Below are 22,520 nucleotides of genomic sequence, written 5' to 3'. Positions count from 1 at the left end.
CTCCAGTTCTATCTCCAGGAGAGACCCTGACTCAAAAAGAGGGGGATGGTGTGACTGAGGAGTGCTTGCCTAAGATGCAAGAAACCCTAGGCTCCATCCTCAGCTTGCCATAACCTGGGCATGGGGCCTCACACCTGTAATCCTAGCACTTGGGAGATGGAGGCAGGAGGATCAGAAGTTCTAGGTCAGCTCGAGCTGCATAGCAAGTTTGAGACCAGCATTTTTGCTCCACTGAGGCCAGCCTTCCAGAGCATTCTACCCAATGCTTGTGAATGGAAGCGCTCTCTCTCTCTCTCTCTCTCTCTCTCTCTCTCTCTCTCTCTCTCTCTCTCTCTCTCTCTCTCTCTCTCCCTGGTGGGGGTTCTACTCAAGGAAAGCTCTGGAAACCATTTCTTCCTCCTCACCTCGGTAGTTTCCCCACACCTATGGGCCTCCCTTAAAAGTAGCCTCTGGGGCTGGTGAGATGGCTCAGTGGGTAAGAGCACCCGACTGCTCTTCCGAAGGTCCAGAGTTCTAATCCCAGCAACCACATGGTGGCTCACAACCATCCGTAACGAGATCTGGCGCCCTCTTCTGGAGTGTCTGAAGACAGCTACAGTGTACTTACATATAATAAATAAATAAATCTTTAAAAAAAAAAAAAAAGTAGCCTCTGGGGAGAGAGTATGTGTAGCAATCCCCAGGCTCTCAGCCCAACCCTTACACGCTGGCCTTACACCCTATGCATCAGAGCCACAATGTTTCCTGCAGGCATGGCTCTGCACTGGTGCCCATCGGGAAGAGGGCACCATGAATTTGCCACTTGTGTCAGGTCTAACTGAGATCACTGCCCTGACTGCCTGACGCCCAACACCTAGTGTTTTCAAATTCAGCCCGCCAGAAAGATACATGCCCCCTGCGCATCAGTCAGGCGCACTGGGAAGAGCCATTTGTCATTTTCGCAGGCATGGATGCTGTTATATGCACTCTGGGTCCTTCCTCTCCCTTGTCTGGCTTTACTCAGTGTTTTGAGGAACCTTATTCTTGCCAACCTTTGAGCCTCTTCTTGACCTTGTTGTCATGATGCACACTTGCTGCTGTCCTATCAATCAAAATGATTGCACCAGTGTGTGTGTGTGTGTGTAATTGTTATGTATGTGCACATGTCAGAGGGCAGGGGGCTTGTATACATGTGAACCTGTGTGGATACCAGAGATCAGCTTGAATGTCTTCCTCTCTTGCTCCCCACCTTGCTTTTTGGGACATAGTCCTTCAGTGAATTTGGAACTTGCTAGTTTGGACAGTCTAGCTAGGCAGTGGGCCCCACAGATCCTTCTGTCTCCACTTCCAGTACTACCATTACAGGTGAACTCTCAGCCTTTTTTGTTGGTGCTAGGATCCAACTCAGGCCTTCATACTTGCAAGAAAGTGTCTACCTGACTGGGACATGTCCCCAGCCCAGCAGCCATGTCTGAGTACAGGATGCCCTTGTTTTGTTCCTTGTTGATGGCTGATTTTAGTGACATCTTGAGAAGCTCTTGGGAAGTTAGACAGGGGTACACCAGGGTGGCCTTCCTGTCCCATCTTGTAATCTGGGTCCATATTTCCTGAAGAACCACAAGACCTTGGAGCAGAAATGAAAGAAGCCAATCACAAGCCAAGAAGTAGCCAGGGTGCAGTGTGGGCAGGTACAATGTGAACAGGTGCAGTGTGGGCAGGTGCAGTGTGGGCAGGTGCAATGTGGACAGGTGCAGTGTGGGCAGGTGCAATGTTGGCAGGTGCAGTGAGTGAGGACTGATGCAGTGGAGACAGGTTCAGTGCCAGCAGGTGCAGTGCAGGCAGATGGAAAAGCCTGTTCTGGGGGACCTTAAAGACAGGTGGTTATAAGCCAGGGCTGGGTCTGATGCCCCCATCCTAGCCAAGTAGACCAGGTTCTGTTTCACCTTGGTGGTAACAGTGGTAGGCTGCCCTGGCCCAGCCAGTTCTAAGCAGACGACATCAGTCTGATCTACCCTGGTCAGGCAGGTCAGGAGCCAGTCTTGGCAGCTGAGCCCTGCTGGCCCAATGTCAGGTTTCCGGGTGTGAATAAGCAGCTCTGCACACCACAAAGCTCTGAGGTTCCAATACATGTCTCTCTGGCCCCAGCCCCACCTCCCCCTGGTGGTCACCTTCAGAGGTTGACCAGATCTCTGTACTGTACCTAGCTAGTATCATCCATTTTTAAGACACATGGAGGTCAAGGGGCTGGGTATGTAAATTCTGATTATATACAGAATTTGATTGGTAGCAAGCCCCCAAAAGCCACCAGGTGAAGGAGGGGCAGACAGAGGGGGTATGAAAGGTTTGCCTGGGGAACAGGCACAGGTTCGGTTAACGACTCACAATACTGTACTGCTCCACTACACTGGTCACTAGCCATGAGGCTGCAGGTTGGTGCAGGAGGTGGTTTTCCATCCCTGTTTAATCTTGATACATTATGGTGTCAACATTGCTACTCAGGCAAGCCGACTCAGAGAGATTGGGCCTGTGGCACAGAGAACTGAACCCACGGCTTTGTGTATTTTAACATGGGCTCAACCACTGAGTTCTTCCTGCAACCCTTTATGAAAAATAAATTTTTATTTGGAGACAGGATCTCATTTAAGGGCCTTAAGTTCGTGATCCTCCTGCCTCAGCCTCCTAAACAGCTAGAATTATAATCCTGTAACACGGAAACCAACTGCTGCTGCCACCTCGTCGTCATCGTTGTTGTAGTCCTCCTCCTCCTCCTCCTCCTCCTCCTCCTCCTCCTTCTCTACCTCCTTCAGCTTTTGTGTACATGTCTTTGTGTGTGTCACATCATAGCACGCATGTGGACAGTCCATGACCAACTTCTAGTCTCAGCCCTATCCCTCACCTTATTGGAGACATGATGCATTGTTGCTGACCACTGTGTATAATGGATCTAGCCCATGATCGGAAGCTCTTGTCTATGCCTCCTATCCCTGTGGTTTCCAGGATTTGAACCCAGGTCCTCGAGGATGCAGCAGTCACATTCCCTGCCATGCCATCGCCTGAGCACAAGCACACCCAACTTTTAAGAAAAGTCAAAAAGTCAGCTCCCAGCCAGCTAACGCTGGAGGATGTGAGCAGGTCATTGTACATGCTATGGACTGAGCTGTGCCCTCCAGCACTTGTGTGTGGAAAGGCTTGCCCTAAGGGGAGATATCTGGAGTCAGGCCTTGGCGGGGAGGGAGCACCTGCAGTAAGAGGAGGCTATCAAACTGGAGCTATGGGGGTGGGACCAGTGGGTGTCCTTTCAAGAAGAGACGCCATACTCTCACCTACCACAATGCCCTCCGTGGAATAGCTGGGTGAGGATGTGTGGAGATGGTAATTGTCTGTAGTCAGCAGAGCATCCTTACCAGGCCCCTGGACCCCTGATATTGGCCTTCCCAAAGTCCAACCTACAGCGAGAAGCCACTCCATCTATGGTTTCTCACTGTGGGCAGCCTGACTCGCCAAGATGGCAGCTTTGCTAGCCAGGCCACAGCAAGCGGAAGACTAGAGTGCCAGGGACAGTTTCTGTTACTCTGTGGGGGACAGAAACCATATCCCTCTGTGACTTTTTTTAGAGAGGTTTTTAAGGTAAATTCTAAACCTGAGGCTTACAGTGCCACTGCAGGTCTGCTGGTTATGCAGAAAGCCAGTAGAGACAGAGGCCCGTGGCATCATGTCATCACTGTCACTGTGGGTGATGATGGCATTGCTCCCAATGCTGGGTACTGAGAATAGAAAAGCCCAGGATATGGGTACCAGTGGAGAGCCAACTGTTACCCTAAACTAGACGTGAGTGGCTCTTATCCCTGTCCCAACCAATGTCCCCTTCTGTTAACACCTGTGGCCTTCCTTAGAGTCCCCCTCACCAAATACAGTCTCTCTAGATAGGTGAGCTTCAAATTACAACCCGGGGATACTGGGTTCAGAGCACAGTGGTAGGGAAGCCAGCAAGTGACGGGAGCCTTTCCAGCTGTGGGGCATGTGTGCTCCCGGGAGCGCAACCTGGGAGAAAGAGGAACCCGTGTAGTTCTGGGTACAGCACATCACAGGGAGTCTAGAGGCCGAGAGAGCAGAGAACGGGGTCCCAGAAAACGGAAGGGTAGTTGAGGCCAGGCCTAGCAGAGTTTGGGATTTGACCCCTGGATCATCAGAAAGTCATCAGAGTATAAGACAGAGGAAATAACTTGGTTTGTATTTTAGAAACCAGGTGACCAGTGTTAGATGAAGTGACAGTGGAATGTCAATTTATTTGCATTTGGCATTTTGAGGGGATGGGCATGTATGTGTCTGTGTGTATGTGGGGTGTGTATGTGTATGTGTGTGTGTAGTATATGTGGGGGGTTGTATGTGGTATGTGTGTAGTATGTGTAGTGTGTGTGTGGTGTGTGTTTTGTGTGTGTGGTATGTGTAGTATATGTTGTGTATGTGTGTAGTATGTGTATGGTGTATATGTGTGGTATGTGTGTGTGTGGTGTGTGATGTGTATGTGTTACATGTGTCTGTGTGGTATTGTGTGGCTGCATGGTGTGTGTGTGTGTAGTGTATATGTAGGGGTGGTATGTGGTATGTGTGTTGTGTGTGTGGTCTGTGTTTTGTGTGTGTGGTCTGTGTAGTGTGTGTGTGTGTGTGTGTGTGGTATGTGTAGTGTGTGTGTAATGTGTGTGTAGTATGTGTAGTGTGTGTGTTATGTGTGGTGTGTGTACTATGTGTATGGTGTATATGTGTAGAGGACTTTGGATTCCCTAGAGCTGGAGTTAGAGGTAGGTGTGAACCACCTGATACGGGTGCTGGCAGCCCAACTCCAGTCCTGCAAGAGCAGTTTGTACCCTGAACTGCTGAGCCATCTCTCCATTCTAATTGTTAGTATTTTTATTGCAGAAAGTTCAAAGATATAAGAACCAAACTCGGACTAAGTTCTGTACCTAGGGCCTGTTGAAAAGTGACAGAAAAGTCCCTTTCCTGCCCATAGTAAATCAGGGAGTGGAAGGATGGGAAGGATCCATGGAAACCACAGGTTCTGCTGTGGTGAGTCCTTCCAGAACAAGCAAGAAGCTCAGGACCTGGCAGACAGCCCTCCGCTGGGGAATTCAATGGGATCCCCAAGACATAGCAGCCAGGAACAGGAGACATAGCCTGCAGCAGTCTAAGAAACAATTGCTGAGAAACACAGTCAGACAGACCGACAGACAGGCAGACAGGCAGGCAGGCAGGCAACAGGCTATAAACTGCCTCTCCACTCAGAAATTGCTCATGGTCAGGACTGAAGCCAGGACATGGGATGCACAATGAACCCTTGGAACAAATCAGTTTTATTTACGGCTAAGAGCTCAGGCCCTGAAAGGGAACCAGAGCCAGCTGCCTCTAGACCCTAAGCTGAGAAGTCACAGGGCAGTCCCCTGTCTCAGAGCACCATGTCCTGTGTGGTGGCCTCATGTGCCTACGAAGGCAACCTGATTCTGCCCACCCAGATCCATCTGTCTTGTCATTCTGCTTGCAGTTGCTCCGATACTTATTTTAAATGGTATGTTATCAGTATTAACCTTTCTAGAACGTTCTCTGTGTGCTTATGTGGGATGTGTGTGTAAAATTCTGTTTGTTTTTAAACACGCTGCCCTTGCTAAATGTGTTTTCCCCATTGGATAGCAAGTGTTGGAGGCACCAGTTTGGTGTCTGGTCTGGCTTCTTGATACTGAACAGAGAGAGCTAAATGATCCGGCACCCCAGTCCTGTTGCCTGCTGGCACACCGCTTCAGGCAGATCCCACCTCTCAGTTCTCTGGGGAACTGGTCAGCTGCAGGCTCTGCTGTACGCTGGGTGCAGGTTGTGCGGGCTGGGGCTGAGCCTGACCCTGGGATGAGGTCTGTGTTTGGGCAGCAGAAGCTGCTATTGTCAGTGTTGGTATAACTCTGCCCCCCCCACACCCATGACTTCCCGCTGATGTGACAGTTTCAACCACACCCCCACTTTTTTTATTTTCTTACCTCCTCTGAAGCCCACAGTCTCTGTTTTTCTGTTCCAGAAACTTCTACTCAGCTGAAATTTGGGTTGGTGCAACACCCTTCTACCCCTGCTGCCTGGTCCTGTAACCCCACATTTGTGTCTGTGCATATTCCTGCATATGTGTGCTTGTGTGTGTGTGTATGTGTGTGTGTCTGTGTGTATGTGTCTGTGCACATATGTGTGTGTCCTTCTGTGGCACCCAGAGAGCCTTCCCAGACTCCTCTGCTTAGGCTACCATGGACTATAACTGCGGTGTCTGGCTGTTCAAAAAGGCTGCAAAGGCCCCACAGAGGCAGCCAGGGTCACTGCTGCATATCTGAGTCCACACCCGCTGCTCTCCTGGCCTTGGGACACACCCCTGTGACCAAGACAGGCACAGAGATGACAAAAAGCCCCGAAGGGGGCCACCACCTCGGCGCCAGCAGAGGGGCCTGTCCTCAGCCCCAGATGCTAGGAATTTGCTCCGCTGAGACTGCAGCTGCTTGGTTTAGTGTCAAGTGACCAGCCAGGGTTGCTATGCCCTTAGAGTTGCAGAGCTGTATGTAGGGAAAGACAGGCAGGCAGGGGTCTAGGCAGGGTCTAAAAGAGGCAGTGGGGTACCTGCCTCTTTTTTTTTGTTACCTGCCCAGCATAGAACAGATCAAGAGACCATACACTTCTGCTGGGAAGTGCTAGACTGTCAGTGTGCAAAATGGGGACACTGGGCTGGGGGGGGGCAGGTGTGTGGGTGTGTATATGGGTGTACATGTGCACGCAAGCATATTTTGTAATCTTCTCTTCAAAGACAGTAGTCAGTACCACATTAAACTGCTACAAACAGGAAAGAAGTTTGAAGTTATGAAAATTCTTGAAGCCTTGCGTGGTACCCAGGGTCACTCCACAAGCAGCAGCCGGGAGCTTGAGGGACTCTGTAGCTTCTTGTCGTATGAGTTCCCTATGGTGGTGACGACTCGGGTGCTGGGAGGACTTATGATCTTCTGGGACAAGAAACAGGTGCAGAGGCCTCCTAAAGACAGCAGGGCCCACCATTGCACTTCCGAGAAGGACCGCTGCAGTCTCCCAGAGCAGGTCAGCAACTGCTTTCTGTAAAGGCCTCACTAGGAAACATCTCAGGCTTTGAAAGTCTCTGAGGTAGCTCACCTCTGCCTGAACCACACAGAAATGAGGCCTGGCTGTATGCAAAAAAAAAAAATAATAATAATAAATAAATTTATATATATATATATATATATATATATATATATACACACACACTCACAAACAGGTGCCAAACCTGAGTGCGCCAGCTCTCCATACCCACATTACATTAACTAGGTCTGGAGAGCAGCTGTGGTTGCCACCAATATCATCCCTACCACCAAATCATACCAAACAAGCCAGGGACAGGAGCACCTTCCTGGCTCCTCGTGTGGCAGTGTGGCCATGAGGTTAAAGTGGAAGTGGCCAGGTCACCCCAGACCAGAGGATTCAAGGGCCAGAATGAAACCCTCAAGAAAGTCCTTGCCTCCTACTCTGACTGTTCAAACCAAGGGACCTTCCATTAGTAGATGTCTACTAGGTCTGCAAATGAACAGAGGCCCCTGCCAGCCCCCAGTGAGGGTAGAACAAGAGAAATAAATCCGTGTGTGTTGTGTATAAGCCATAGAGACGCAGGGAATGCTTCTTACCACAGCTCACCATCCCCTGTCCTAACTGATTCCTGGGGATATTTGTCATTGTAGCTCACCATTCCCTGTCCTAATCAATTCCTGGGGATATTTGTCACTGCAGCCCACTATTACTGCCTGAATGATCCATTTTCGTCAAAGATAAAAGTGATAACTAGATATCACTAGTTCCCATGGTGAGGAAGTCGGTCTCTCCTGATCTTTCTGACTCAGTTGGAAAGTGATACTGGAGGTCCCTTCTAGGAGCTAGTATGCCTTCAACATCTTTTAAATCCCTGCAAATATTTGTTTTAAACAAAACAGCGACAACCCCAGGTTATGGGGTATCCGGCAGGCAGTGTCTCTGGCTAGGAGTGAAAATGTTTGTTTTTCTGTGTATTTCTTCTTTTTCTGTATTTATTATTGAGGGCAAATGGTGTGGACTCCGAAGTGGGGAGTTGAAGTTTTCTCCTTCATGCTTTATGGAAATTGATGCAAGAAAATATGAAGATTAAATGGTATAGATTTGAGAATATGGTGACATTGCGAGGACCCTAGAGACATGTAAAGTTGGAACTCAGAAATCTGGTTCAGTGTCTTCCCTCCACAGACGTGGAGGTAGGGACTGGGAAAAGGTCATCCTCACCAGCAGTGACTCAACTCCCCAGGGACCAGGATTTACAGTTCAGAGCCAAGGTCATCCTTGTACCCATGACTCTGTCCCTGCAGGAATTGGATGAAACCATGACGGGTGGCGGCCATCAACATGTCGCTGAGTTTATGGTAGGGAAGGGTCGCGTCTGTGGATAAAATGATGTGAGTGTACCATCTCTGTCCTCCAGAGAGCCAAGCATCTACAGTGACAGTGGCTATATCTGTCCCTGTCTGCCCCTGGTCTGATAGCTGCAGTGGCTTCCAGTGTCCTTGATTCATGCCAGCCCATCTCTGACTCTGTCACCCCCAGCACCCTTCCTGTTCTTATAACACACCCTAATTCTGTAGCCTCCTTTACCTTCACAGCATCTGTGAAGGTTGCCTTCAAATGAGATCACATTCATGGCTACCAGGGTTAGGATCTGAATTGGTCTTCACAGGGGATACAAGTCAACTCCCCAACATCCTTCTCTGGTGTTTTCTTGCTGAGCAGCGACAGGTTGAGTCCTGGGCTGAACCCCTGAGACGCCCAGGCTTTGCAGAAATTGAAACCACCCAGGCGAGAGGGGCCGCAGAGGCCGCTGGGGCCAGGCAGCAGCTGGCCAGCATTCGTCTCGGTCTCGGGCGGTGGTAACCCTGCTGTCCAGACCTGGCAAGTTCAGGCTGAGAGGCCGTCGCTGCCAGCGAAGGTCAGGGCACCCTCCTTACAGGATAAATAGACTGGGTCCCAGCCAACCCCTCCTGAGGCCACACAATATCTCTTTCAAAGATCTCAAAACATCCAAGCAGACCATAGCGAATTGACTTTATTGTTTTAAAACCAGCCCCTTCTCGCTGTCACCGCTTCTCCCCCAGGGGAGAAAGTCATAATAAACGCGCCTCTGTCCTTGTCTCTAATGTCAGCCCTGAGGCCACCGCAATCCATGCTGTACCCTGATGCTGGGCATTTATTTAACATTTAGCTGTGACCGGTTTGATCCTCACCACCTATCGGTGGCCAGTTTAGTGGCAGCTACTGAGTGAATGGGGCCAGCCCTGACTGAAGACTTCCTGGGGACCAGGCTGAGCCCCCAGCCTCAGCTCATCCCTTTGGTCTGGGTCTCTTCTTCAATGTTTGTAAGATGTTTCCATTTGACCAACAAAGAAAACCGAAACTCGGGGGAAGGCTGAGGCGATCCCTGTCAGGACAGGCCAAGGAGCGCTGGGTTAGATGCAGGCTGAGTTCTGGGCTTGCTTTCTTCTTCCTTCTTTCCTCTGTCTGTCTGTCTGTCTGTCTGTCTGTCTGGCTGGCTGGCTGGCTGGCTGGCGTGCTTCAAATGAGAATTGGCATTATACAGTCTTGGTACCTTCTGTGGATGCTATCACCACCTTCCAGTTCTGAAGTGGGTCTAACCTGGGATCCATGTGGCAGGGGGCTGTGCCACAGCAGAAGTTGGTAATCATCCCCAAAGGTCTTCCCATAGACTCCAAGCAGGCCCCTGAGGTACAATGAACTGAGTTTTTCCGGAAGAGATCTAGATCTTAATGTGCAGGCTGTGTGCAGAGCAGGCTGACTATGGGCAGGGCAGGCTGACTATGGGCAGGGCAGGCTGGCTGTGAGCAGGGCAGGCTGGCTGTGAGCAGAGCAGGCTGGCTGTGGGCAGAGCAGGCTGGCTGTGGGCAGAGCAGGCTGGCTGTGAGCAGAGCAGGCTGGCTGTGGGCAGAGCAGGGTGGGCAGATCCCTGGAGTTGTTAATGGACTCTGAACTTAGGCTTGGGTCCCCTCTCTGTGCATACCAGGTCAGCAGATCGAGTCTGGCTTGCTTGGACTTACTGTGTTCTCTTATTGATCATGTCTCCGAACCTTCTTTCTACTTCCACCACTTTTTAAGGCTCTTGTGACCCCATGAAGCTCACCTAGACAATCCAGGGGCACCGCCCTAATTAGCTGACAACTGACTTTCAATGTCATCTTTGGCCTTAGCCCCTTTTGCCACAAAGCCCATGCAGTCACAGGTTCCAGCAACAAGGACTGGTTGTGTGCATGTATGTATGCATGTGCATGTGCATGTACGTGTTTGTGTTGGGGGTGAGGGATGTTACTCTCTAATGACCATAGTTATCACCCAGAAAGTACTGACCATAGCAGCCACTGCAGTTCTGACAAAACAGGTTGTCAGCATCGTCCTGCCCTCTAGTGCGTTCATCTAACAGGCAGAGACTTATAGTGATCTTCTTTTGACTTTGGTATCTGTACATGCTTGTATGGTGTGAACACGTGTGTGCATGCCTGTGAGGAAAGCAGAGGTCAACGGCAGGTCGTCTCCAGACACTGTCAACTTTATTTTTCTGAATCAGGGTCTCTCCCTGGACCAGAGAGCTAACTGATTTGACTAGACTGGCAGGCCAGTGGGCTCCACAGAACCTCTAGGCCTCAGATATTACAGGCATGTAACACCATATCTGGCTTTTACATGTGCTGGGGATTCGAACTCAGGTCCTCATACGCATACATCTTAGATTTATCTCCTTGTTGTTGTTGTTGTCATTGTCGTTGTTGTCATTGTCGTTGTTGTTGTTGAACACAAATTCCTAGTGTTTCAGATGACCATAGGGTCACAGAGAAAAGCAAAGTTGGGGGTGGACTGAGAAGCTATTGGGACCAGAGAGGCCTGGGTAAAGGGCAGCGGGTGTGTCCTACGGGAAGGTTTAGGGAAGGGCATTCCAGACAGTGAACAGCCCCTGCAAAGGTGATGTGCACTTGGGGGCTGAGGAATGGCAAAGTCATCATGGCAAGGACTGAGAAAGTTGGTGAGGCTGGGGGATGGACCAGGAGGAGCCTATCTGTGCCTCCAGGAAGGCAGACAGGGCTGGAGGACAGTCAAGACAGGCTCTCTGGTACTTTCCCAAGCCACTGCAGCAAGTGTTGCAACCTAAGAGGCTTGAGACAACCCCAGGATCATTTCTGTGTGGTTCTGGAGGCCAAAAGTATGGAGTGCATTATAGGAGGGTCCCAACTGGAAAGCCATGGGGCTGCTCCCTGCCCCTCCCCCAGCCCACCCCGTTGCCCTGTGGGATTCACCTCAGGGTGCCTTTCTCCTCCTCTCCTAAGGAGGATTCCTATGTTTAAGGTCCCATACCTACCCAGCAGCCTGTCCCCCTCCTTATCCCTGTCACAGCTGCTATGACTCTTTCCACACAAGGGCACATTCTGGGGGGCTTGGGTTAGGAGGACATGGTTCAGCGCTTCACGGGTCCCAGCAAGGACCTCAGTGTAATGAATCCTCTGGGAGATAAGACTGGACTGGGGAGAGGGGGTGGGGGGGGTGGAAAGCTGCAGCAGCCAGGAATGAGAACCACCCATGCCCCAGAGGAGCAAAGGAGGCCTCAGAAGCAATCCAGCCCTGACCCAGACTAGAGGACATGTGTGTCCTGTAGCCTAAGGCAGGAGGGTCATCAGAGGTAAATAGGGTCTCTGTGTTCCCAGCCTCATGGGCCACAACTTATAGGTGGATAAATGGGCTTTTCTGTCTGTGGTAGTGCTCCTGGAACACGGGCAGAAAGGACAAAGCTACCTAAAGGGGCATGTGTGTGTGTGTGTGTGTGTGCATGCGTGTGTGCATGTGTATGTGCATACATGTGTGTGCATGCACGTATGTGTGTATGTGTGTGTGAATGTGCTAGTGTGTGTGCATGTGTGTGCATGTATACATGCGTGTGCATGTGCGTGTGCGTGCGTGTGTGCCCTTTTGTTAAGCTTGGGACTCCTCTCCACCCCTGCAGGGGAGCCTCAGGTAGCACTGTCTCCTACCAGCCTCTTAAAAATGAGTATGGAGGGCTGGCGAGATGGCTCAGTGGGTAAAAGCACCATCTGCTCTTCCGAAGGTCCTGAGTTCAAATCCCAGCAACCACATGGTGGCTCACAACCATCCGTAATGAGATCTGATGCCCTCTTCTGGCACATCTAAAGACAGCTACAGTGTACTTATGTATAATAATAAATCTTTCTTTTAAAAAAAAATGAGTATGGAGACTTCTAGAAATAAGACATAAGAAAGCAGTGGTGGGCTGGGATGCATCTCACTTGCAGAATGTGCATGAGGTCAGGGGTCCAGTGCCTAGCAAAGGAGGAAGGGAGGGAGAGAGGAGCCCACATCGTGTTGTTGTTGTTGTTGTTGTTGTTCTACCTTTTAGTCTTCTCTCATACATTACATCCTGACTGCAGTTTCCCCTCCCTTCACTTCTCCAAGTCCCTCCCCTCACCAAGTTTATTATTTTTTAAAACTATCTTACCATTTGTTTTATGTGTGTGGATGCTCTGTCTGCATATATGGTCAGCGCACTACCAGTGTGTCTAGTACCCTTGGAGGTGAGAAGAGGGCACTTGATGGCTCTGAAACTGGAAGTAAGGATGGTTATCAACCCACCATGCAGGATCTACAAAACAAACTCAGGTCCTCTGGAAAAGCAGCCCGCGCTCTTAACCACTGAGCCATCTCTCCAGCCCAAGCTTAAAAACCCCAACCCAGAAAAAGGCGATCCCTTTCTGCTCTAAACTAGACACAAGCTAGCTGCCGCCTGTCTGTCTCCTAGCTGCCACCTGTCCATCCTGTGTCTCTGTGGCTTATAAGGTAACAACGTCCAGATGGCTGAGAGAATTTTTGTTTAGAATGATACTTCCTAGCAAGAAAAATGATAGGAAATTCTAGCATCGTGGGCCCACAAATAAGGTTTAATTGGTACCAGGCCACCTGCTGTCATGTCTGTACTATCTGCTGTGACCAAAAGGAGTGGGGACTAACGTCTGCATTCAGTCACAGGCCTGATGGTGGCCTCCATCTGCCTGTGTCAAAAACCTCTCCCAAGAGTCCAGAGTAGCTGCAGCATGCTGTCCCTTGGGATTTGCCACTGGCCTGCAAGCCTCCTTGTGACCATGGACACCCGCCCTCCAAGTTGCTGCGGAATGTGTCAGGACCTTCTGTGAGTTTCACTCCCAGGGATAGAACCCTAGGAACTGTAACCGAGCAGAGCACCCAGGTGCTGTGTCAAAACCACAGTATTGTAATGAGTGCTGTTTCCAGGTACAGTGCTTGGTCCCCTTCTTTAACCATGGAGTGGGGACAGAGTCAGAGACCCCTGCTGGTCCATCCCTCATCCTTGCAGCCTCTTATGTGAGGCCCACATTCTCAGTCCTCCAGGGCACCAGAGGTCACAGAATGTCACAGCTGGTGACTTCATTTTTGTTCCTAGCACAGTTGGCAGGACAGGGCTAACCCTTGGTTTATAGGTAGTTATCTCTTCTATGTGTCCCAGAGGACATGATAAATGGTGTCCCGTTGACAAGGGCACAAACCTCGTTCATAAAGCCCCAACTCTCCTGACCCAGTCACCTCTTCAAAGTCCCTTCTCCCAGGGCCATCCCAGTAAGACACTGTCCCAATAGAGCACATGCTACGTCTCAATCCAGATAAAGTCAGGATCCAAGAGGACTAAGGAGCGGTCAGGGCACATGCATTTTGTTCGGTTTTTGTTTGGTTGTTTTGTTTTTAGTTTTTTTGGGTCAAGGTCTCGTGTCTAGGCTGGCCTCACCTTCATTATGCAGTGGAGGGTGACCTTGAACTTCTGATTCTCCAACCTTCACACCTAGGCCTACCACCATTCCCAGTGTGTGTGGCAGTGGGACCTGAACCCAAGGCATTGTGAATGCTAGGCGAGACTTCACCCACTGAGCCATGTTCCCAGACCATACTGGCCAGTTGGATGAAAGTAGGTAAAGGGTCTGAGTGACCGGCTCTTCCTTTGGGTGTGCCTGGGCCTTCTCATAGAAGCCGTCAGCTCATTTGGGGCATGGAGATCACACCGGTGAGGTAGAACAGTATAGCCCTGACATGTCTCACGACTGCTAATAGCCTCAAGCAACCCCTCCATCGTGGGCCTAATGTTCACTCTGTGTAGATCCTAAACACAGACTACGTGTAGGAGGCATGGGTGGACATTGTCTAGCAAGGACCTCAAAGCTATGATGTAAGCACAGGCGCAGCTCTAAAGTCACAAAGGTTTAAAAACACCGCACCCACCCTGTGACAGCAGCGGGTGGGGGAGCGGGGAGAGCTGGGGGGGGGGGAGCAACATCCCACTCAGAGACTTTGGGATTATTTCACCTATGAGGACAGGAGGCCATGACAGGAGAAGCAGAAATAAATCCCAGGGTTGATCGCTCCCTAATGGCAATGTGAGGTTTTAGGGCGAGTAGTGAATTATAGCTTGGAGAACCCCAGAGCTTGAGGCTTTGATCTGAAAGCAGAGACAGCATGAGAGGCTATGGCCCTCACCTGAGTGATTTTCACCTCTTCCTGGGGGACACTAGGGAAGTCCCTTAGAATGTGTGGGTCAGTGGGATGTCTTTGCTTCTGCCTGGAAACCCAGAGCAGAAAGCTTTGTGGGGGCTGAGCTGAGAACCCAGCTGCATATGGTGTTCTGTGAGACTCTGGCTCTGAGGACGACAGACACAGCCTGTGTGATCTCAGAGGCTTCCCCAGGTTGCCTGTGAGACCATTTCATCGAGCCTGCCTTCTTTGAAAAAAACCTATTTGGAGAAATGTCTCCTTACTGCCAGGAAGTGTTCGCCTAGAGATTGTAACATGGCGTATGTGACAGTCACCCCTTCATAAACCAGATGTAGGCCTCTATTTCCCCTGAGGTGACACCCTGGCTTCTGTCAGACTGTCTGCTATTTCCTGGGCGCAGGCAGCAAGGGGTTATTAAATTATATTCTGTAGACCTGAACTCTCATGTTGTTCTTGGGCTCAGGGCTAGAGTCCCCAGACATCCAAAACCTAACAGAGGAAGTCTCCTGCTGTAGAAGAATCACATGATATCTACTGTGGGTGGCATAAAGGAAGAAAACATCAGACAGGCATTTCCTGTGCAGCCCAAGCTGGCCTAGACCTGTGGGCATACACTGACCAGAAATTAACTCAAAAGCAAACATGGAGTGACCATGGAGTGACCAGATGCGTTCCTGGCAGCATTTGTATCATGATGTGACTTCACTGCCACTTTAAATTGGAACATACACTGCGCGTGACATCTGTGGTGGTTGGAATAGGTGTGGCCCCCATAGACTCATGTGTTTGAATGGTTGACTCACAAGGAATGGCACTATCAGCAGGTGTGGCCTTGTTGGATGGGTGTGGCCTTGTTGGATGGGTGTGGCCTTGTTGGAGGAAGTGCATCCCTGTGTGGGCGGGCTTTGAAGTCTTCTATGCTCAGGCTGCTCCTGGCCGTCTGCAGTAGGCAGACAGGCTTGATGCTGGAAGTGCAGCTGAGAGTTCTACATCCAGATCTCAGCAGGCAGCTGAGAGAGACAGAGACCCTGGCCTCAGTGACTCATTTCCTTTAACAAGGCCACACCTACTCCAACAAGGCCACACCCCCTAATCCCTCTCAAGTAGTATCACTCTCTAACGACCAAGCATTCAAATATACTACCCTGTGGGAGCCATTCTTACTCAGGCACCATCCTCAGCCCTACACAAAGGCTGGCTGGAATCCCGACTCTCCCTGCCCGCTCGTCCCTATTGGTCTCAGAGCCCATAACTCAACCTGGGTCGTCAAGCTCTGTACCATTTAACGCTATTACTATGTAGCCAAGGCTAGCCTCCAACTCATCATGATCCTCCTCCCCCTCCTCAGCCTGCCAAGTACATAAAGAATGAAAATCCTAGCTATAGTTTGTTGATCACCTACTCTGGGTAGCTCTGCCCTCGAGAGCCCTGGTTTCCTAGAATCCTTGTCAGACACCAAACAACTTGCGTTGAGCTCCATTTTACAGAAGGAAAACTGGGGCCTAGAAAGATCACCCAAGGTTGACAGGCGTCAGGGAAAATCATCAATTATGTGTGGTTTCCCTCCTGACTCCCACGCTCTTCAGTGTGTGAGAGCTGAAGGTTCCATGTTTGGCGCTCTCTGAAGGTGCCACAGATGTGTGGTTGGGGGTGGAGAGAATGAAGGAAGCCCGGAAGTGGAGTTGGGGCCAGAGCCGCAAGGTGTGGGACAGGGCGGGGCCAGAGCGGGGTGGAGCCATGGCGAGACGGGCCCGGGGCGGAGCCAGGGCAGGATGGGGTTGGTTGAGCCAGAGCAGAGTTGGGTGGGGCCAGGCAGCCAACTCTTGTCCTTCAAAACTTTGCCTTCTAGGAACAGACAAAACATAGATTAAAAAAGATATTTTGGGGGGTTTTTTTGTTTGTTTTGTTTTTAAAAGGATTTTTTTTTAATCTGAAGAGCTTGACGTAAGCCCCAGTTTTTGTGCCATTCAGTCACCCGGATCCTTAAGCTTAACTATGGCACTTAGTCTACACAGTCGGAACTAGCAACGTTTCCTAGACCGTTTAGGATTTAAAGTAGGGTTCTTTATTTTGTTTTCTTCCCTCCGTGCTGTATCCTAACCTTTGAGTGGCGTTGAACAAGGCAGTTTAAAATGTGTGAGGGGTAAGCGCGTTTCCAGAGCTGTTCTCTAGCCCTGCGGTTTAGGATCCTGGGTCCATACGTGTGGGGTACACTGGTTACTGAGAACAGAATTTTGGGCCCAGGAGAGAGATGATTGAGGCCATCATGATACAGAAGAATCAGCAATTACTTAATGTAAATATAAAGATATTTCCTTCTGCATGCCGTTCATATGAAGTTCTCTGCAAGATCTTTTACAAAGAACCACCTTTTTTTGAGAATTAATTTTTTTAATTAGGTATTTTCCTCATTTACATTTCCAATGCTATCCAAAAAGTCCCCAATACACTCCCCCCTCCACTCTCCTACCCACCCACTCCCACTTTTTGGCCCTGGCGTTCCCCTGTACTGGGGCATATAAAGTTTGCAAGTCCAATGGGCCTCTCTTTCTAGTGATGGCCGACTAGGCCATCTTTTGATACATATGCAGCTAGAGTCAAGAGCTCTGGGGTACTGGTTAGTACATCATGTTGTTCCACCTATAGGGTTACAGATCCCTTTAACTCCTTGGGTACTTTCTCTAGCTCCTCCATTGGGGGCCCTGTGTTCTATCCAATAGCTGACTGTGAGCACAAAGAACCACTTTTTAAATATAATTTACCTACCTACTGTAAGTGTCCTGAGATATATGCATAACCCTGCTAATACCCAAGCATCGTTAGCAAACTTAAAGATATAAACTTGGGAACCTATAGGAACCTATACATGGCAAAACTGAGAAACTGGGCCTAAGAAAGTCTATGGCTTTCTGGGCTGTGGGTGGGGCTAGGACCTGGTGGGGGGGTGGGGGGGGCTTCAGGGGCCCCTCTTCCCACCAACTTGTTTTGTTTTAACACAAGTCCTACATTCCCTTCCCCCCAGCTCTGTTCCTAGTGCCCCCAAACACTTTCCAAATAGTTGTCACTCCTGCTGGAAGGCCTTCTGTCTTTGCATTTTCAAATATTCTTTTTGAATTTATTATTACACTTATCTGTGTGCGTGTCAGAGGATAATTTGTAGGAGTCAGCTTTCTCTTTCCACCATCTGGGTCTGAGGATCAAACGCAGGCTCTTAGACTTGGCAGCAAGCACCGCTATGCACTGAGCCACCTCCCTGGCTGGCCTTTATGCTTTAATTGTCCCTCAGTCAGACTTTATTACAAAGGGGACTGAGGCTCCCGGCTATCCTGTGGACCTGACCAGCGGTCCCCTATGCTTTGGGAAAAGGAATTGGGTAGCATGGATGAGGGGTTCCACCCAGGGTTATTCCACAAGGCTGTCTTCCCAAAGCCTGACACAGATGTCCTGTCTACCGTGACAGCTAGATCACTTAAGTTTGGGAAGAAGACCTGAGTAGAAAGTCTAAGGCTAGCCCATTTTATTCAAGAGATTTGAGTTTGGTTTGGTTTTCCAAGACAGGGTTTCTCTGTATAGCTCTGACTGTCCTATAACTCACTCTGTAGACCAGGCTAGCCCTGAACTCACAGAGATCCACTTACCTCAGCCTACAGAGTGCTAGGATTAAAGGTGTGCACCACCACCTCCTGGAAGCTAGATCACTTTAGACTGGCCCCAAAGAACTACAGCAAGAGATGGTCTGTGCTGAGTGGCTCAGTAGCTAGCTCAGAGTGACCTGGGCCCTCCCCAGTCACTTCCCAACCTGCCATGCAGCCAGCCCAGAGTAGACATCTGCACTCCTCCATGGAAGGTTCAGTGTTGTTCTGTCCTTATCTATCTCACAGTCAGTGAAGGGCCCTGAAGGGCTGAGGTAAAGGTAAAGCTACGCTCAGCCCTGGAAAGAGAGGAGTTTCCATAGCAACCATCACCATCTCATTAAAAAGAAGACATACAGAGGGCAGCAGGCCCTGAAAGGGACACTCAGAGTCACCAGCAACCAACCAGAGAAATATGAATTATGACACACCTATCATGACAGCCAAAAATGGCCATCAGTCCCATGCTGGATGCCCGGGGAAGGGAGAACAGGTGCAGAGCACGATGCAGGGACATCTACACCAGGCAGCCCTCCCTTATCTCCTCCAAGACATCCAGGGCCCACAGCAGGTGGGAGGGATGCACACAGCAGCCTTGTTAGGAGCCTCACACCCATGTCTCCTGGGCAGTTAGGACCAGCAGAGAGTTAGGCAACCACGGCACTGCCAGGGCATAGATGATGCAGCCAGCGGTGAGGAAGTCAGAACCATTTGATGGCCCATGAAACCTGAGAGACAGGTGACACCCCAGAAGTCACAAAACTGACACCTGTTCCCCGAGTGCTTGGGTGTGCCCTGTACGAAGGAGTGTCTGCCCCCTGTGACCTGGATGTAGTTTGTCCAGAAAGAATCCCCATGTTGCTCCCCAGGATGCTGATGTTAAGAGGTTGTTAGGTCATGGGAGCTTGATATAAGAGAGTCACAGAAAAGTCATCATGGTCACCCCATTCTCTGCCTGTTGATGTAGTCTTACATTTACTCACACACACACACATACACACACATACACACACACCACACATACACACACAACTCACACACCTACACATACACACACCTACACACACACACCACACACACCACACATACACACACAACTCACACACCTACACATACACATACCTACACACACACACCACACACACACACACCACACACACACACACCACACACACACACACACCACACACACACACACAACTCACACACCTACACATACACACACCTACACACACACACCACACACACACACACCACACACACACACACACACACCCACACACACACACACCACACATACACACACAACTCACACACCTACACATACACACACCTACACACACACACCACACACACCACACATACACACACAACTCACACACCTACACATACACATACCTACACACACACACCACACACACACACACCACACACACACACCACACACACACACACACACCACACACACACACACAACTCACACACCTACACATACACACACCTACACACACACACCACACACACACACACACCACACACACACACACACACACACCCCACACACACACACCACACATACACACACAACTCACACACCTACACATACACACACCTACACACACACACCACACACACACACACCACACACACACACACACACACCCCACACACACACACACACACACACCACACATACACACACAACTCACACACCTACACATACACACACCTACACACACACACCACACACACACACACCACACACACACACACACACACACACACACACACCACACATACACGTACACACACACACCTAGGCATCACAGTGTCTATCCTTATTCATCTGGCACCCCGTTCTTGCACACTGGACCTAAGATTTTAATCAAACCTCTTTTCTTGATAGAGTTAACCTGCCTCCAGTGTTTCCCAATAGTAATAGAAAACAAAAGCAAAAACAAACAAACAAAAAACACGGAGAAAGCCCAATCAGACACCTCACAGTTTCTGCTTGTGACTGATGGGAACTGAGAGGAAATTAAACAAAATTAATTTTAAAATTAAAATTAAATGACAGAAGACAAAAGAGCCCAGAGTGAATTGCCTCAGCATCTCAGGACAGGGTGGCAAAGTGGTGCAGGCTGTGCATGCGTGAGGACCTGAGTTCAGATCCCTGCACCTCTACAAAAAGCCATGCATGGCAGCACTGCCTGTTAACCCAGCACTGGGGAATCTGAGTCAGAAGATCCCTGGGCCCTGCCTGCCCTGTGAAAGCACAACTAGGAAGTTGAACTGGCGGGTCCATCTCTCCTCTTGTCTAGAACCTGTCCCATCGCTACTACAACTAGCCACAAAAGAGGCCGGGTTGCAGAGTGTCCTACTCAGAGTGCAGCATAGAGAGAGAATTCTGTATCTGAGAGAGGGTGGAGACAAGGGAGAGGGACCGCCCACTGCCAGCCTCCCACCCTCCTACTCCTCACCACATTGTTCCAGCCAGCAATGTCTGTGTCTCACAGCCCCCACCAAAATGAGTCTATGAAACCCCTCCAGGCCCCATGCACTGTTGCCCAAGACTTCCTACCCCATCTTCCTGCGGTCCTCCCTGGCCCAGGAGGGATTCCCTGCTGGGCCTGTCTTCACAATAAGCTGTGTTCAGCTGTTCACTCTTCAGAGGACCCTGAGTCACAAAAGGAAAATAAACAACAGGCTCTTCTGAGAAAGAGAGGGGACTGACTGTGACCACCCCTGCTCAAATCTACCCTAAGTCAGCCTTCCACGGCTTCTCACAGAAGAGGAGTTGTCCTGGGGCAGGTAGAGTCACCATGGCAACCAGTGAAAGAAAAATATTAGCTCAGGACCCCCAAGACCATGTTCTCAGCTCAAAGGAGATTTGTTTGCCCCAGAGGGGGAAAGGGCAGGGAATAAGAGATATAGCTTGCCACACTCAAGCTGGTCAGAGTCTCTTCAACCAGAACTAGAGATGACCTTGAGTAAAATGGGCTAGCCTTAGACTTTCCTCCCAGGCCTTCTTCTCATACATGTGCCCAGGCCAGCCTTGAGGACACTATGTGATCTCTGTGGGTCAGAGTGGATCCTAGTGGGTCACACGGAGATGGGCAAAGACTGTGCCCTTTAGGACTAAGGAGCCACTGTGTGAGGGAAGTCAGGAGAGAGGCTCAGTGAGGTCCTGTGTCTGTCTCTTACTCTCCTTGTCCCACTGTTTCCTCTTCCTGCTTTGGACCTCAGTTCAAATGAAGCTTTCCCTGACTTTGCCCTTTCCCCAGTCACCATTCAGGGTCTCTCTCTATCTCTCTCTAAGTCCCCCAAGTCCTGGGGAGGTGACTGATGGAACCTTTAGAGAGACACCTCCACCTCCCTTGGATCAGAGTTCATACCAGGCATGGGTAGAGTAGGTAAGCGTGGATATTTCTGCACACAAGACAAAACATAAGCAGAAAGCTAGCTCAACCCCCAAGAAGGCAGGCAGAACCTGTGGCAGAGGCCAAAGACTGCCTCTGGTGTCTGGCCTTGGGTCTGTCACCATGTCCCTCACCTCTGCATCAGTCTTGAGTGGCCTCCTTTCTGGAACGGGCGAAGCTTTCTTAGGATCTGCTCTGCCCACAATCCATTCTGTGACCATGTTGTATTAGATGCAACTTCACATGAAGTTAACAAGGGGGAAAGGAAAGAAGACTCCTCACCACCAAGCCTGACAACCCCTGTGGATAAAGGACCAACTCCCGCAAATTTGCAAGTTCCCTGACCTAGACGGTACACGCAAGCACCCCTGACCTAGACCGTACAGGCAAACACCCGCACACCTGCTTTAGAATGAAACAATGTTTACACGCAGGTGCACTAGAATAAAACAATGTTTCAAAGACCGCAGTAAGCAGGGCTGACACCTGCTCTGTGTACGGTCACATTTACTGCTCTCCTTAATCCCTCAAAGATTCTTTTCCTTGTTTACTGAAGAGGCAAGGGAGGCAAGGGGAGGGTCACTGGTTCTGCCCCACCCCCACCCCTGACCCCAGGCCTGAGAGCAGCATCTGTTACTCCTTCTACCGAGCTGTCCCTGATGGGGGAAGCCTAACCTGTCCTGTCCTCCCACAGGCACCGCTGGGCTCTATCAAGGCGCCAACGGACTGAGCAACACCGCTGGATTTGGGAGCGTGCACCAGGTAAAAATGGCACCTGCTAACTCTCTTCTTACTTCTTTCTTTAAATGTTCCCCGTGCATGACAG

At 50.1% G+C, this 22,520-nt stretch overlaps 1 protein-coding gene across 2 annotated transcripts in view; it reads left to right on the top strand.

The window, feature by feature from the left end:
* Positions 1 to 22,520, top strand: part of Eya2 (EYA transcriptional coactivator and phosphatase 2) — a 170,564-nt gene that overhangs the window by 91,293 nt on the left and 56,751 nt on the right. For both annotated transcript variants that reach the window (XM_085832304.1, XM_021149209.3), the window contains exon 6: positions 22,389 to 22,456. In XM_085832304.1, coding sequence (XP_085688430.1) covers positions 22,389 to 22,456 — 68 coding nt within the window. The remainder of the gene's footprint in view (positions 1 to 22,388; positions 22,457 to 22,520) is intronic.

The sequence above is a fragment of the Mus caroli genome, unplaced genomic scaffold (assembly GCF_978045245.1).
Source record: "Mus caroli unplaced genomic scaffold, Mus_caroli_1 scaffold_2, whole genome shotgun sequence".
Classification (NCBI taxonomy): domain Eukaryota; kingdom Metazoa; phylum Chordata; class Mammalia; order Rodentia; family Muridae; genus Mus; species Mus caroli.
The sequence above is the reverse complement of the archived record's forward strand: the minus strand, read 5'-3'. Positions and strand labels throughout refer to the sequence as shown.